The 12,784-nt window shown below is 37.1% G+C and overlaps 1 protein-coding gene across 2 annotated transcripts in view; it reads left to right on the top strand.

Moving 5' to 3' along the window:
• COL2A1 (collagen type II alpha 1 chain) overlaps window positions 1-12,784 on the top strand; it is a 59,289-nt gene that overhangs the window by 13,517 nt on the left and 32,988 nt on the right. For both annotated transcript variants that reach the window (XM_063952234.1, XM_063952235.1), the window contains 10 exons: window positions 521-565; window positions 654-707; window positions 1,343-1,396; window positions 2,088-2,141; window positions 3,198-3,251; window positions 3,622-3,675; window positions 3,799-3,843; window positions 4,534-4,587; window positions 11,385-11,429; window positions 11,852-11,905. In XM_063952234.1, coding sequence (XP_063808304.1) covers window positions 521-565; window positions 654-707; window positions 1,343-1,396; window positions 2,088-2,141; window positions 3,198-3,251; window positions 3,622-3,675; window positions 3,799-3,843; window positions 4,534-4,587; window positions 11,385-11,429; window positions 11,852-11,905 — 513 coding nt within the window. The remainder of the gene's footprint in view (window positions 1-520; window positions 566-653; window positions 708-1,342; window positions 1,397-2,087; window positions 2,142-3,197; window positions 3,252-3,621; window positions 3,676-3,798; window positions 3,844-4,533; window positions 4,588-11,384; window positions 11,430-11,851; window positions 11,906-12,784) is intronic.

The raw sequence follows: 12,784 nt of genomic DNA, 5'->3' as shown, positions 1-12,784 counted from the left end.
AATTAATTATGGAGCCACCTAGAGGACAGGCTCAGTACAGTGACTTTCATAGGACCCTAACAAAGGTGTAAGCAAGAATGCAACCTACAATATTTATTTCACTGTGCTTACAGAAGTAACACAGAATTACTTTGATGTCTTTCCCCTGATCCTTTCCATGCTGTGCAAAAAAACAAAAAACAAACCTGTAAATATAATGCAGGATTTGTTTATAGAGTTTGGTTGATCTTGGACTGGAAGTCTTAAACATGCAGACATCAGCTACTGCTTTATAGTATTCCTCCAGGAAACGTCTGCGCTCCAGCCTTTCTTGGCATGTAGTAAATGAAATCTAGAGCTGGTAAACATGGCAGACTTCCAAGCTCTGAGCTGCTCTAAGTAAATATAGATGTGTTAGTTAGCTCCAACAAAAAGCACACAGTTACGCACCAGCTCTGCTGTACAGAAGCCCATTGATTCCATTTTCAATAATGTTTTACCATCTAACTCATATTTTAATCATGTTTTATTTATATTCAAGGGCCCTATGGGACCCAGAGGACCTCCTGGACCATCAGGCTCACCTGTAAGTGCTTACGTCCTGTCACAAGTCTCAGGATGACATGTTGACTGTAGTTTGAGGTTCTTTTTATTAACTCTGGTTTAAATTTCAGGGACCTCAAGGTTTCCAAGGAAATCCTGGTGAGCCCGGAGAACCTGGTGCTGGTGTAAGTCATTTATTTATTTATTTTGATATATTGTGATAAGCAAATTTTGAAGCCATTGGAGCACCATTATTTTACAGGGTGTAGCTAAGGGCATTGTGCTGGCAGTGAGTGTCTAATTCTTCATGAAATAGACTGAAATAGTAACAAGTCAACTTTAATTATGCAAACCAACTGGGTCAGCCATAGAGCGCTGCCGCGGTCATCTTGTCAGAATCTGTGAGTTTAGTTTATCTAAATTTTCATACAACATTTAAACCACCCTTTATGTTGTCTTTATTGTATGGTTTCACTTTCAGATAGACTTTATTGTAGTCTCTAAATTAATGTTGTGCTATACCCTTGCGCACAAGCAAAGGGTAGGTGTTTAAACTTAACTAGATAGTATAACTTAACCAGATAGTATAACTTAACCATACAATTTACATGTATTCTACTAGGAGGTACATGACTTGGACTGAGTGTTCAGCTACTCAGTATTTCAATTTCTTTCTCACAATATTTTAGAAGTGGACAGTAATTTGAACTTAAAACAATTTCCAACCTCTGTACTGTGGCGGAGCACTCACATACGTGTTCATTATGATTGTCATGGGTATGAGATTTTAACTTATGTTAATTTTTTGCTTTGTTTTTAGGGTCCTATGGGTGCTCGTGGTCCTCCTGGCCCTGCTGGAAAGCCTGGCGATGATGTAAGTTTTAAAAATATATATTTATAAACATTTTTTTTCCATATATCCATAAATATGTATAATTTGCATTGTTAGTAAACACAGGAAATTATATATAAGTATGCATGCCCATATATGTGATGGGTAACAGTGTATACTTTATTTAGTACAGCATTGCCATTCAGAGTTTTAGGGTGGTATCCAATTCCCTGCGGTTAATTATGGCGGGTAACTGTATCACCGGGGACTATACAATTAGCCCTGATAAGCCAGCGGTTATCCCTGATGCCAGCACTTATCAAGCTTTAGGCACGCAAAGCATAATCCGTGATAAGTGCCTCTTAAACCCACGATAAGTGCCGTGAAAATACATAAGTCCACGGCTTTTCGTGCAAAGTATTTTCGCATACAAAAATGGGTGTTTTTTTTCCGCATGACCTAATTGGATAGGGGTGCTAAAAATATTACCTGCGATAGTGCCGTGGCAGCGAAAAATAGGTGTTTATTGTGGCCGCAGCCCTATCATGGGTAATGATTATTACAATGGGTTCACTTCATGGAAAGTTGTATTAAGAAAATACAGAATTTAAAGGTGTTGTACTATAGCAAAACTGTATATTAATAGCTAGAACAGTATATATCTCGTGATAGAGAGGGCAGCTAGTTCTAGTCAAACTTGTTTAACAAATTGGTCTTTCACTAATTATTTTAGGGTGAAGCTGGAAAACCTGGCAAATCTGGCGAACGCGGACCACCAGGACCACAGGTACGATTTAATGGACAAAATGATATGAACTGATCACAGCTTAGTTACCCAACACAATTTGTAAACTAAATTAAGAACTACCCACAAGTACATATGTATGTCCACAAGTGTATCAGTGTCACTATTACTGTACAATGCTCTGCCCCACAACATTGACATTATACATGTCAGGTTTTATACCCCACTATTGGAGACTAGCACTATTGATGGAAAACTTTGTGGTCATTGGTGGTACTGGTGGAATACTGACACTATTTGCAGAAGGCTTCATACACCCCTGGTGGAACATTTATACGATTAGGGGAAGACATCTTGTCCCACCGGTGAATCAATGACACTATCAATGGAATACAGCATGAAACTTGGATAATTGAACACTATTAATGGAAGCTATCATGCCCCACTTGTGAAATAATGACACTATTAGTGGAAAACTCCAAGTCCTGCTGGATGAACACTAACCCTGATTATGTACTAGTGGAACATTGCCTCAGATAATGGAGACCATCACTTACTACTAGTGGAACATTGACAATATTAATGGAAAACATCAGGTCCTGACTGTTGATCACTAACACTACTTATGGGAGACAACATGCCATATTGGTGGAACATTGATACAACTATTGGAGAATATCATATCCTATTGGTTGAACACTGAGAGTATTCATGGGTGACATCATGTACTCCTTGTAATCATTGATACTATGTACTGGTGGAACACTGGCACCGTGAATTGAGACTATGATTTCCTGCTTGTGGATCACGGAACTTATTGGATAATATCATGTCCTTTGATGGGTGGGATATCACTTCACTACACAATGACCTACATTCAACATTCAAACTTAAAAAAAAAAATATTGTGCTTATTAGGAATAGTTATGACATCAATGCAACATGTTTTGCAACAATTGTTTAAAATATGTTCATGACTTACATGAGATATAATTCAACACTGAGCATAAATCATGTTAATACAGTGATTACTGATTTCAAGGTAATTTTTGTATACTATGCTATACCGTATTTCATTTTTTTATTATTGTTTTTAAGGGTGCTCGAGGATTTCCCGGAACTCCTGGACTTCCTGGAGTAAAAGGACACAGGGTTTGTATAACAATATATTAAGCTACTTAATTTCATACTGTACCTAACTATCTTGACAGCTCAACACCTATCTTTGTATGTTGAATCTATTATAGTCTAATGTTAGAAATACAGTATATCATATAGAAATAATATTAAAGGAATAATTATAAGCTGGGACCCCATTGTCTCTTACTACAAGAAAAAAGTTTCACAATATTGAAAATTTTTTACACAGAAACTAACAGAAATCAATAATTTGTGTTCCATTACTTAGAAACGTAGACACTTTATTCTTTCTCACCTATTTGTTTCTAGAATTATACAATGTTGGCAGTCTATAAGCAATTTACATTTACTAAATAATAACATTGAATATTTATGATTGCAGGGTTACCCAGGTCTTGATGGCACAAAGGGTGAGGCTGGTGCTGCTGGTGTCAAGGTGAGGGTCTACAATCAATATTGGCCTTTATTTAGCCATTTTATATTAGAGTTGGTGGCCATAAATCCACTGCTAAGTGGGATAAGGTGTCTCATATTTAACATTTGCTCTCTGCTCCTATAGGGTGAAAGTGGTGCTTCTGGTGAGGCTGGTGCTCCTGGGCCAATGGTAAGTAGTCATCAGAAACTGTTTATCGGCTTCCATACCTTCTCTATAAATGTATATATTATATAAAATAGGATTTGATGGTAGAAATTGAGCTGTATCTAAAATTTGTCCCCCCCATTTACTCACTGAAATGGATTTATACAACACACTCTTCATTTCTTTACTGGTTATAGTCCCTGTAGAGCAATGCTATCAAGAAATTTCCTTTGATTAACTCGCTGGATATTGTTATCAGACATATAGCGGGGTATTTACTTGCATAAGACAAACTTCCATACTACAGTAATAAACAGCAGACAGTTAGCAGTTATTCTTGACCAGTCTAGTGAAAGACAGATAAATGAAAGTAAGTGTCTGATATAGGTTCTACGATGAAGAAAATGCACCTACTGTAGATTGCTAATGTGCACATAACATGGTGTACACTTTTGTAACAAACTTTAACCTTAATCAAATGAACTAGGGACTTTGGTAAAATACAGAATGAACAACATAGCAGTTATTGCTCATTAACATTATAGAACACTTTGGCTTTGATCATTGAAAAGCAGTAAATGTCCTAACAGTGATTTCCACATCCTGAACTGCCTGATCCCCTATAGGCTAATAGATGTTTATCATAATGATAATGTTTTGCAAAATACATAAATGATACTGTAAACTGATGCATACTTTATCTTCATAATTTAGGGTCCCCGTGGTCTCCCTGGTGAGAGAGGTCGTCCCGGTCCTTCTGGTTCTGCTGTAAGTAATAAATATGGCTAACACATAAATACTTCCTAGCACTGTAATGTACTGATGAAAGGCAGTCCACATTTAGACATACTGACTTCCTATGTATCCACTTACACTCAAACCACATAAATTAAACAATCCCATGGAAAAACGAAGGAGGAAATTTTATTAAGTGCAGGTTTAAAAAGTGGATATTTTGCCTATAGTAACTAATCAAATTCTAGCTCTCATTTTTTAGAATGTATCAAATAAGTTATGACCAAAATGTGATTGGTCACTATGGGCAATACCTCTATAACATAAATCAGTGTGGCAAACTATAGGATTGATGATTATGCAGAATTTCTATACTGTCATGTGACCGCCATGGCAACCACAGTAACATGCACATGATGCAGTGAGCATAGGCTTTGAGATGTCTTCCTAAGCTTTGTCTGCACTGTTACATCCTCCTTTTCTCATAAATGGCATCACATGCATTGCTGAAAGCTGTAAGTCTGTGGGCTATATTAACTAGGTGGCAGTGTTGACCCCGCAACTTAATATATAATGCAAGAAATGCCTGCTTATTTATTTAATATTAGTCACATTTTAATATTTTTGGTGAGGATTCAAAACCTTGAGGAATCTGCATCTTGCAAAAGCTGCCACTTAGTAAATCCAGCACGGTGCAACCATATATCTTTTACCTCCAGCAAGATTTTGAAAATGATTAGTAGAAGAACAACTAGAATAAATCATTATCAGATTCATTTTTAAAATGTACTAGACTTTCTATAAGGAAAAAAAAAATTCTTCCATGTGGGATTGCTGCTGTTACATAAAACATGAAGTTTTCCTTAAGTCCTTTATGTACTCAGACATCCTGCAAGCTGCAATTGTTGGCACAGAACCATAGTTACAGTACCTCTGACACAGCTCTGTAGGCAGCTCTTCTTAGATTACAAGTAGCAGCACCTTTGAAGTCACATCTGTGGTAGAAACCTGACATGACTTGTATAGAAGAAAACAATTAAGTGTGTGAATAAGGATTATGTTTTTCATTGAATACACCTCCTACATGTACAGACTAGCAGCTCGTCATTGGCCTTGGAAAATGTTTTTAAATTAAGTACTGTAAACTTCCGAGATTTATCCAAGATTGCAACAAATCATTGTACTTACTAAACAGGGAAATCCACACTGAATAAAGGGGATTACTTATGTAAATATACATGAAGGGAGAAATGTAACTGATCACTATAGGTAGGTGACAGCAGAACATGTTATTGCCCTGTGTCTGTGAATCTATGGACGGCCTATGTTTGGGCTTGTCTCCAACATTCCTTTCTTCTTTGCTAACCTTGGCTCTTAGATGCCCTGCTATAACCTTGTTAGTTCACATTGATTCTCATATACATGGTGCTTGGTGTCTGCAGTTTTCCTTTTTGAGGTGCTCCTATCAAATAAAAGGAAAATACTCATGTTACTTACATTTCAGTTGACAGGGGACTCTATGATTTAATTGAAGAATATTTAGAATACACAAAAAGACGTGTAAGCAGAACAATGGCACCAGTAGTGCTAAATTTACATCTGCACCCATATGGACTAAAATCTCTGGTATTAGAAGCTTACACTCACTAAGATCTGTTTATATTATCACAAAGCAGAGTATAATTGGCATATAAAGTAAAGCTGCTGATACACTGAGAAATTATACTTTATTGAATCACTGTCATTTGGTTGAATCTAATGGGCCCTACACATTACCCGACCCGCCGCTGAGCTGCCCGACGGCAGATACGGGCAACGGGCGACCCGGTGGCGGAGGGGAGTGATGGGAGGAGAGAAGTTTCTTCACTCCCACCGTCACCCGGCTCCATAGCAGTGCATGCTAATATGGACGAGATTGTCCATATTGGCCTGCATGCATAAGCAATGGGGCACCAACGATGAACGAGCGCGGGGCCGCGGATTGTTCATTGTTGGTGTCTACACACTGAATGATATGAACGCGTTCTCATTCATTAATAAACAAGAACGTTCATATCGTTCAGTTATATCGCCCAGTGTGTAGGGCCTATAAGGAGGGACAAGTTACACTGGTCTAATTGGATTGCTGTGATCTAATATAATAAGATTGCAATAGAAAATAGCTGTACAACGACAACCTACTACTTAAGGGTCTGTTGACGACCAAATGCAGGAAAATTCATCCTGACCAATGAATTCCAATCAATTGTAAATGTTTAGTGCGGAACCACATGTCGTAGAGTGGTTGTTATGATTGGTCTAATGGGCCCTACACACTTAAAGATCTAACTGAACGATATGAACCTTCTCGTACATTAATGAATGAGAACTCGTTCATATCGTTCAGTGTGTAGGCACCAATGAAGAATGATGCACGGCCCCGCGCTCATTCATCGTTGGTGCCAGGTCATTTATACATGCATGCCAATATGGACAATCTCGTCCATATTAGCATGCAAGGCTATGGGGCTGGGTGACGGGGGAGTGAAGAAACTTCACTCCCCCCATCACTCCCTCTCCCGCCGCTGGGTGGCACCTCGGCGGCACATCGCGATGTGTGTAGGACACATACGTTATGTGATTGGCCACTAAACATTTGCTAAAATCTTATGGTATCATGCTTCAAGTGCAAAAAAACTTGTGAAGGGTTGTTGGAAGTGTGCAGATACGAGCAATGTATCTAAAGTGAGGTCATTTGCCAAAAAAGTGTGGATGTAATAGAAGCAAACAAGAGCTTTAGGATTAATAGAGCTCAGCCTCTATACACTGCTTATTAGGAGATGTTGAGCTCAGCCTCTATACTCTATTTATTAGGAGAAGTAGAGCTTAGCCTCAATACTCTGCTTATTAGGAGAAGTAGAGTTCAGCCTCTATACTCTATTTAGTAGGAGAAGTAGAGCTCAGCCTCTATACTCTGCTTATTAGGAGAAGTAGAGCTCAGCCTCTATACTCTGCTTATTAGGAGAAGAAGAGCTCAGCCTCTATACTCTGCTTATTAGGAGAAGTAAAGCTTAGCCTCTATACTCTGCTTAGTAGGATAAGTAAAGCTCAGCCTCTATACTCTGCTTATTAGGAGCAGTAGAGCTCAGCCTCTATAATCTGTCTATTAGGAAAAGTAGAGCTCAGCCTCTATACTCTGCTTATTAGGAGAAGTACAGCTCAGCCTCTACACTCTGCTCATTAAGAGAAGTAGAGCTCAGACTCAATACACAGTCTCTGTCGCTACTTATTACAAAGATAAGTATAGCTCAGCCTCTATACTCAGCTTCTATACACTACTTATTAGTACAACCAAAGCTCAGACTCTATAGACTACTTATAAGTATAAGCAGAGCTCAGACTCTATACTCATCTTATTAGTATAAGTAAAGCTCGGGCTCTACACTCAGCCTCTATACTCTACTTAATAGGAGAAGTAGAGCTCAGCTTCTATACACTACTTCTTAGTATAAGCAGAGTTTGGACTCTATACTCCTCTTATTAGTATAAGTAAAGCCCAACCTCTACACTCAGCCTCTATACTCTGCTTATTAGGAGAATTAGAGCTCAGTCTCTATACTCTGCTTATTAGGAGAAGTAGAGCTCAGCTCCTATACTCAGCCTCTACACCCTACTTATTAGGATAAGTAGAGCTCAGACTTTATGCACAGACTCTATACGCTACTTAAGATTAGTAAAACTCAGCCTCTATCTATATGCTACTTATTAGGATAAGTATAGCTCAGCCTCGTTACTCAGCCTCTCTGTGTACACTACTTATTAGGATTAGTAGAGCTCAGCCCCTATACTCCCTCTACATGCTACTTATTAGTATAAGCAGTGCTCACTGATTAGACTATATATACTCTACTTATTAGTATAAGTAAAGCCCAGCCTCTATACTATACTTAATAGTATAAGTAGAGCTCAGCCTCTATACATGCAGAGTAGAAATAGGTAGAGAAAGATGTCAGAAGAGTTCAGCGCAGTTTAGATGACTGACATATCACATTTGTTCTAGGTAAATTTTTCTCACATCCTGCAATTTAAGTACTAATCTAGAAAAAAAACCCTCAAGATTATGTTAATGCATTTATTTTTATTTTAGACTGAAATTAAACTGGAAAAAAATGTTTGTAACATGATGTACAGGAGTGTTAGAACAGTTGGTTCTGTTTAATCAAAGAATTATCCAGAAGTTGCTTATTCCCCTTTCAGACTAGCAAAAATTTCCTGGGTTATTGCACGTGAATGTGCATCAACCCGGGATTTTGCTTAGTCTGAATGGGTCCTAAAGCAATGCCCCATACACATTCGGCGATATGCCACGAGCTGCCCGACGACGGATACGGCCGATGGGTGACCCTGCAGCTGGGGGGAATGAAGTTTCTTCACTTCTCCCGTTACCCGGCTCCATAGCAGTGCATGCTAATATGGACAATCTCGTCCATATTGGCCTGCATGCATAGGCGACTGGGCACCAACGATGAACGAGCGCGGGGCCGCGCATCGTTCATCGTTGGTGCCTACACACTAAACGATATGAATGAGTTCTCATTCATTAATGAACGAGAACGTTCATATCGTTTAGTAAAATCTATTAGTGTGTAGGGCCCTTAAGCCACACAGTAATTAAGTTCAACTAAAGAAGTATCTCATAATGCAAAAATGCATTTTTAAACATTCATGTGTCATGGCAGGAGTAAAATTATACCTATCTAATGATAAATGCTTTATTATAAATATATTTATTTTATACCCCTAAAATGTTTCTAACTATGAATGTTATTACTATTTTATACTATTTTATATAAACCAGTTTTATTATAGGTGTGATCCTTTTGAAGGATATATTTCAGTATGAAGCATTTTTTTTTACACATATGGGGGGAGATGTATTAAGCCTTGGAGAGAGACAAAGTATAGAAGCTGTGCAAAGTAACAAATTAGCTTCTGTCATTTATCTAGCACAATCTATGAAATGACAGAAGCTTGGTACATGTCCCCCATAGACTTATTCTCTAATATGCAGAATTGTCTAAAAAAAAATAACTAATATCTAGCATAACATAAAATATAAATTCTGTATACTTAGAACTCTAAATGTAGAGCTAATGATTAAGCAATAAGAAATTAAAATATATTTGAAATGAAATATGTCTTTGCAAAATAGCTCTATTAAAACTCAGTATTAATTCGGTTAATCTAAGCGCTCTTACATTTACATTACATCCAAAAAAACATCTAAAGTCACAGCTAAATATGTACAAAACAGCACTAAAACATGGACATAAGGGCAACATATATGTGATATGTGATGTAATCTGAAAATATTCCAGTGTTTCATGTTGTGGAAAACATTGGTAAATATAGACACAATGTAACTGAAAAGCTGTCTCTCTAGCTTTAAACTTAGGTTTCTATCAGCTACTGTATGTCCAAAGCAGTTCTGCAATGATCTATGTGACCTCCGCATTCTTTACAGTCTACTGAATACCTCTCTGAAAATGCAGGTGTTAAATATCTGCAATGTTACATTTCATCCACTGAGTGGCTCTACAGAGATATTTTCTATAACTCATTAATGCCTTCATGTATAGTATACAGGTGACAAATACACACACGCAATGCAACATTTTAACCACTAAGTGGCACTATAGATAGAATTTGATGGCAGATACAAACCACCATCTAGTCTGCACATAGACACACTGACACACTAGGGTTAATTTTGTTGGGAGCTAATTAACCAACCAATTTCTACCCTATAGAGATTACAATATGTAAAGTTTTCAACATTTTCTAGTGCAGGGGTTCTCAAACTCGGTCCTCAGGACCCCCCACACAGTGCATGTTTTGCAGGTAACCTAGCAGGTGCACAGGTGTATTAATTACTCACTGACACATTTTAAAAGGTCCGCAGATGGTCCGCAGGTGGAGCTAATTATTTCACTTGCAATTCTGTGAGGAGACCTGCAAAACATGCACTGTGTGGGGTCCTGAGGACCGAGTTTGAGAACCTGTGTTCTAGTGCATTCAGCCAATCTCCTCCATTTCATTAGAGTAGCATTTTCTTGTTCCATTGGTCAGTTTACATATTAGTTTTTTTTTTCCTACCAGATAAAACTGAGCTCACTAAATCAATTGGAGTGCAAAGTTTCATATATATCAATTAAACAGCTGGATTAACATGAACTTAGTTAAAGATTACAGAAATGCCCCTCTTATTAAATTAGTCACTTGGCATGTTTGCAGTACTCCAGAGAACGCAGGCAATTCTTAATTAGGAACTAATGACATCACTGGCATTACTACTTGTGTGCAGTGTAACATATCCCCCACCAGGTGTCACTATAGAGGCACTTTGTTTACCTGCAGACCATATATTCAAATATGTATGTTAACACTACATGTTATCTGATAATACATGATTTACTGGCTTACAGGATAAATCTGATTTTTGGTAATATAGAAGCTGTATAAACCACATCATTTAAGGAATTTAGCTGTTAGCATTTGAATTATGATTTGCAGATGTAGGGTGTATTGTATTAATATTTTGCTATATTCCTTTTGTTTACTTTAGTGTATATGATTTCATACACATAGTCTTCATTTATAGACCAACATTCTTTTATGTGACCTACCTATCACAGATCAAACCTATTTTATCACTTAGTTCTCACCACAGTTATTTTTTTTTACTTGCAATTTTTGTTTAAGAACTGTTTTTTTAAGTGTAACTAATATAATCGACATTATATATTTCCTATTTCTGTTCTCACCATTATATTGTGCTCTTTTTTTTTCAGGGGGCTCGTGGTAATGATGGTCTTCCAGGTCCAGCTGGTCCTCCAGTAAGTAATATAATACATGGCTTTATTCTATATACATTTCATACTGTATTACTATAGCAATACTAAGGAAATACTGTAGGTACAGTACTATATAAACTCCAAATGAATTTAGTAAGAGCTGAAGCATTGAACATTTCTTCTTCCTGATCTGTCTTTTACATTCTTTGATCTATAAAGTAAATAAATAGTTATGTCTGCTTCATAATGTTCTCTATCCAATAAACTAGTGGCTAATTGAAAGCAAATAGGTATGCTGTGTATTTATTTGGAGAAATGGAATATACAACATAATTATATGTTTGGACAGAATGCAATAGCAGCAGCCTAATTTCCTATACAGCTGTCAAAACACTCAGGGCTAAACTGCTTTATAAACCAAGATATGTGAATGTCTTTAAATGACTATTTCCTTTTGTCTACAGGGACCTGTTGGCCCAGCTGGTGCTCCTGGTTTCCCTGGTTCCCCTGGCTCTAAGGTATGTATTATGTTACAGCAATCTGTCAACCACATGACTAAAGTCAGCCTAATATTTCTACATAAGTAACAAGGTGTTATACAGTTAATGGCTAGACAAGGTAACTAGAGGACCACAAATACATAATAATAATAATAATAATAATAATAATAATAATAATACATGTAACACATATGCCAAAGAAAGTAACAGAAATTATTGCAATTATCATATAGAAACCTGCATAATAAATATTCGTTATTATCAGTGTTATGCATTGAAGCTGAAACTAGAGAGAAATCACCAAAATTAACAATGTTGAACATTTTATTTTCTAATATTTATGGATCGATTATTTTGCCCCAAAATTGTTACCATAAATAACTGATATATTGAAATCTAAATAAATATCAGTGGGAAAATATCACATAATGTTAACATAAGAGCACAGTCCAAGTCTCCCTGTGAGTTGCAATACAGGTTTTCACCACTAGGGTTCTATGTACTACGTCTTGGACAGAGATAAAGTGGACGGAGATAAAGTACCAGCCAATCAGCTCCTAACTGCCATGTCACAGGATGTGTTTGAAAAATGACAGTTAGGAGCTGGTTGGCTGGTACTTTATCTCTCTCCACTTTCCAAGTCTTAGTACAAAGCCCCCACCTAGTCACTTCTATCCTTTTATTGAAGTCTATATAATATTTATTTGTATAAAATGACTACAGGAAAAATAATATTAATTAGGGTCACATAGAACATTCATTTATGTAAAATTACATTTTGTACCTTTTGTAAATGACTGATATTAACAAGGACCAGTTTATATTTTTGCTGCATGAAATTGTGCAGCAGGAGATGAAAAATGCATAACACATAAATGACTGAAACACTTCTTCCAC

The sequence above is a fragment of the Pseudophryne corroboree genome, chromosome 2 (genome assembly GCF_028390025.1).
Source record: "Pseudophryne corroboree isolate aPseCor3 chromosome 2, aPseCor3.hap2, whole genome shotgun sequence".
NCBI classification, from domain to species: Eukaryota; Metazoa; Chordata; class Amphibia; order Anura; family Myobatrachidae; genus Pseudophryne; species Pseudophryne corroboree.
This window is presented reverse-complemented; position numbering and strand designations above follow the sequence as displayed.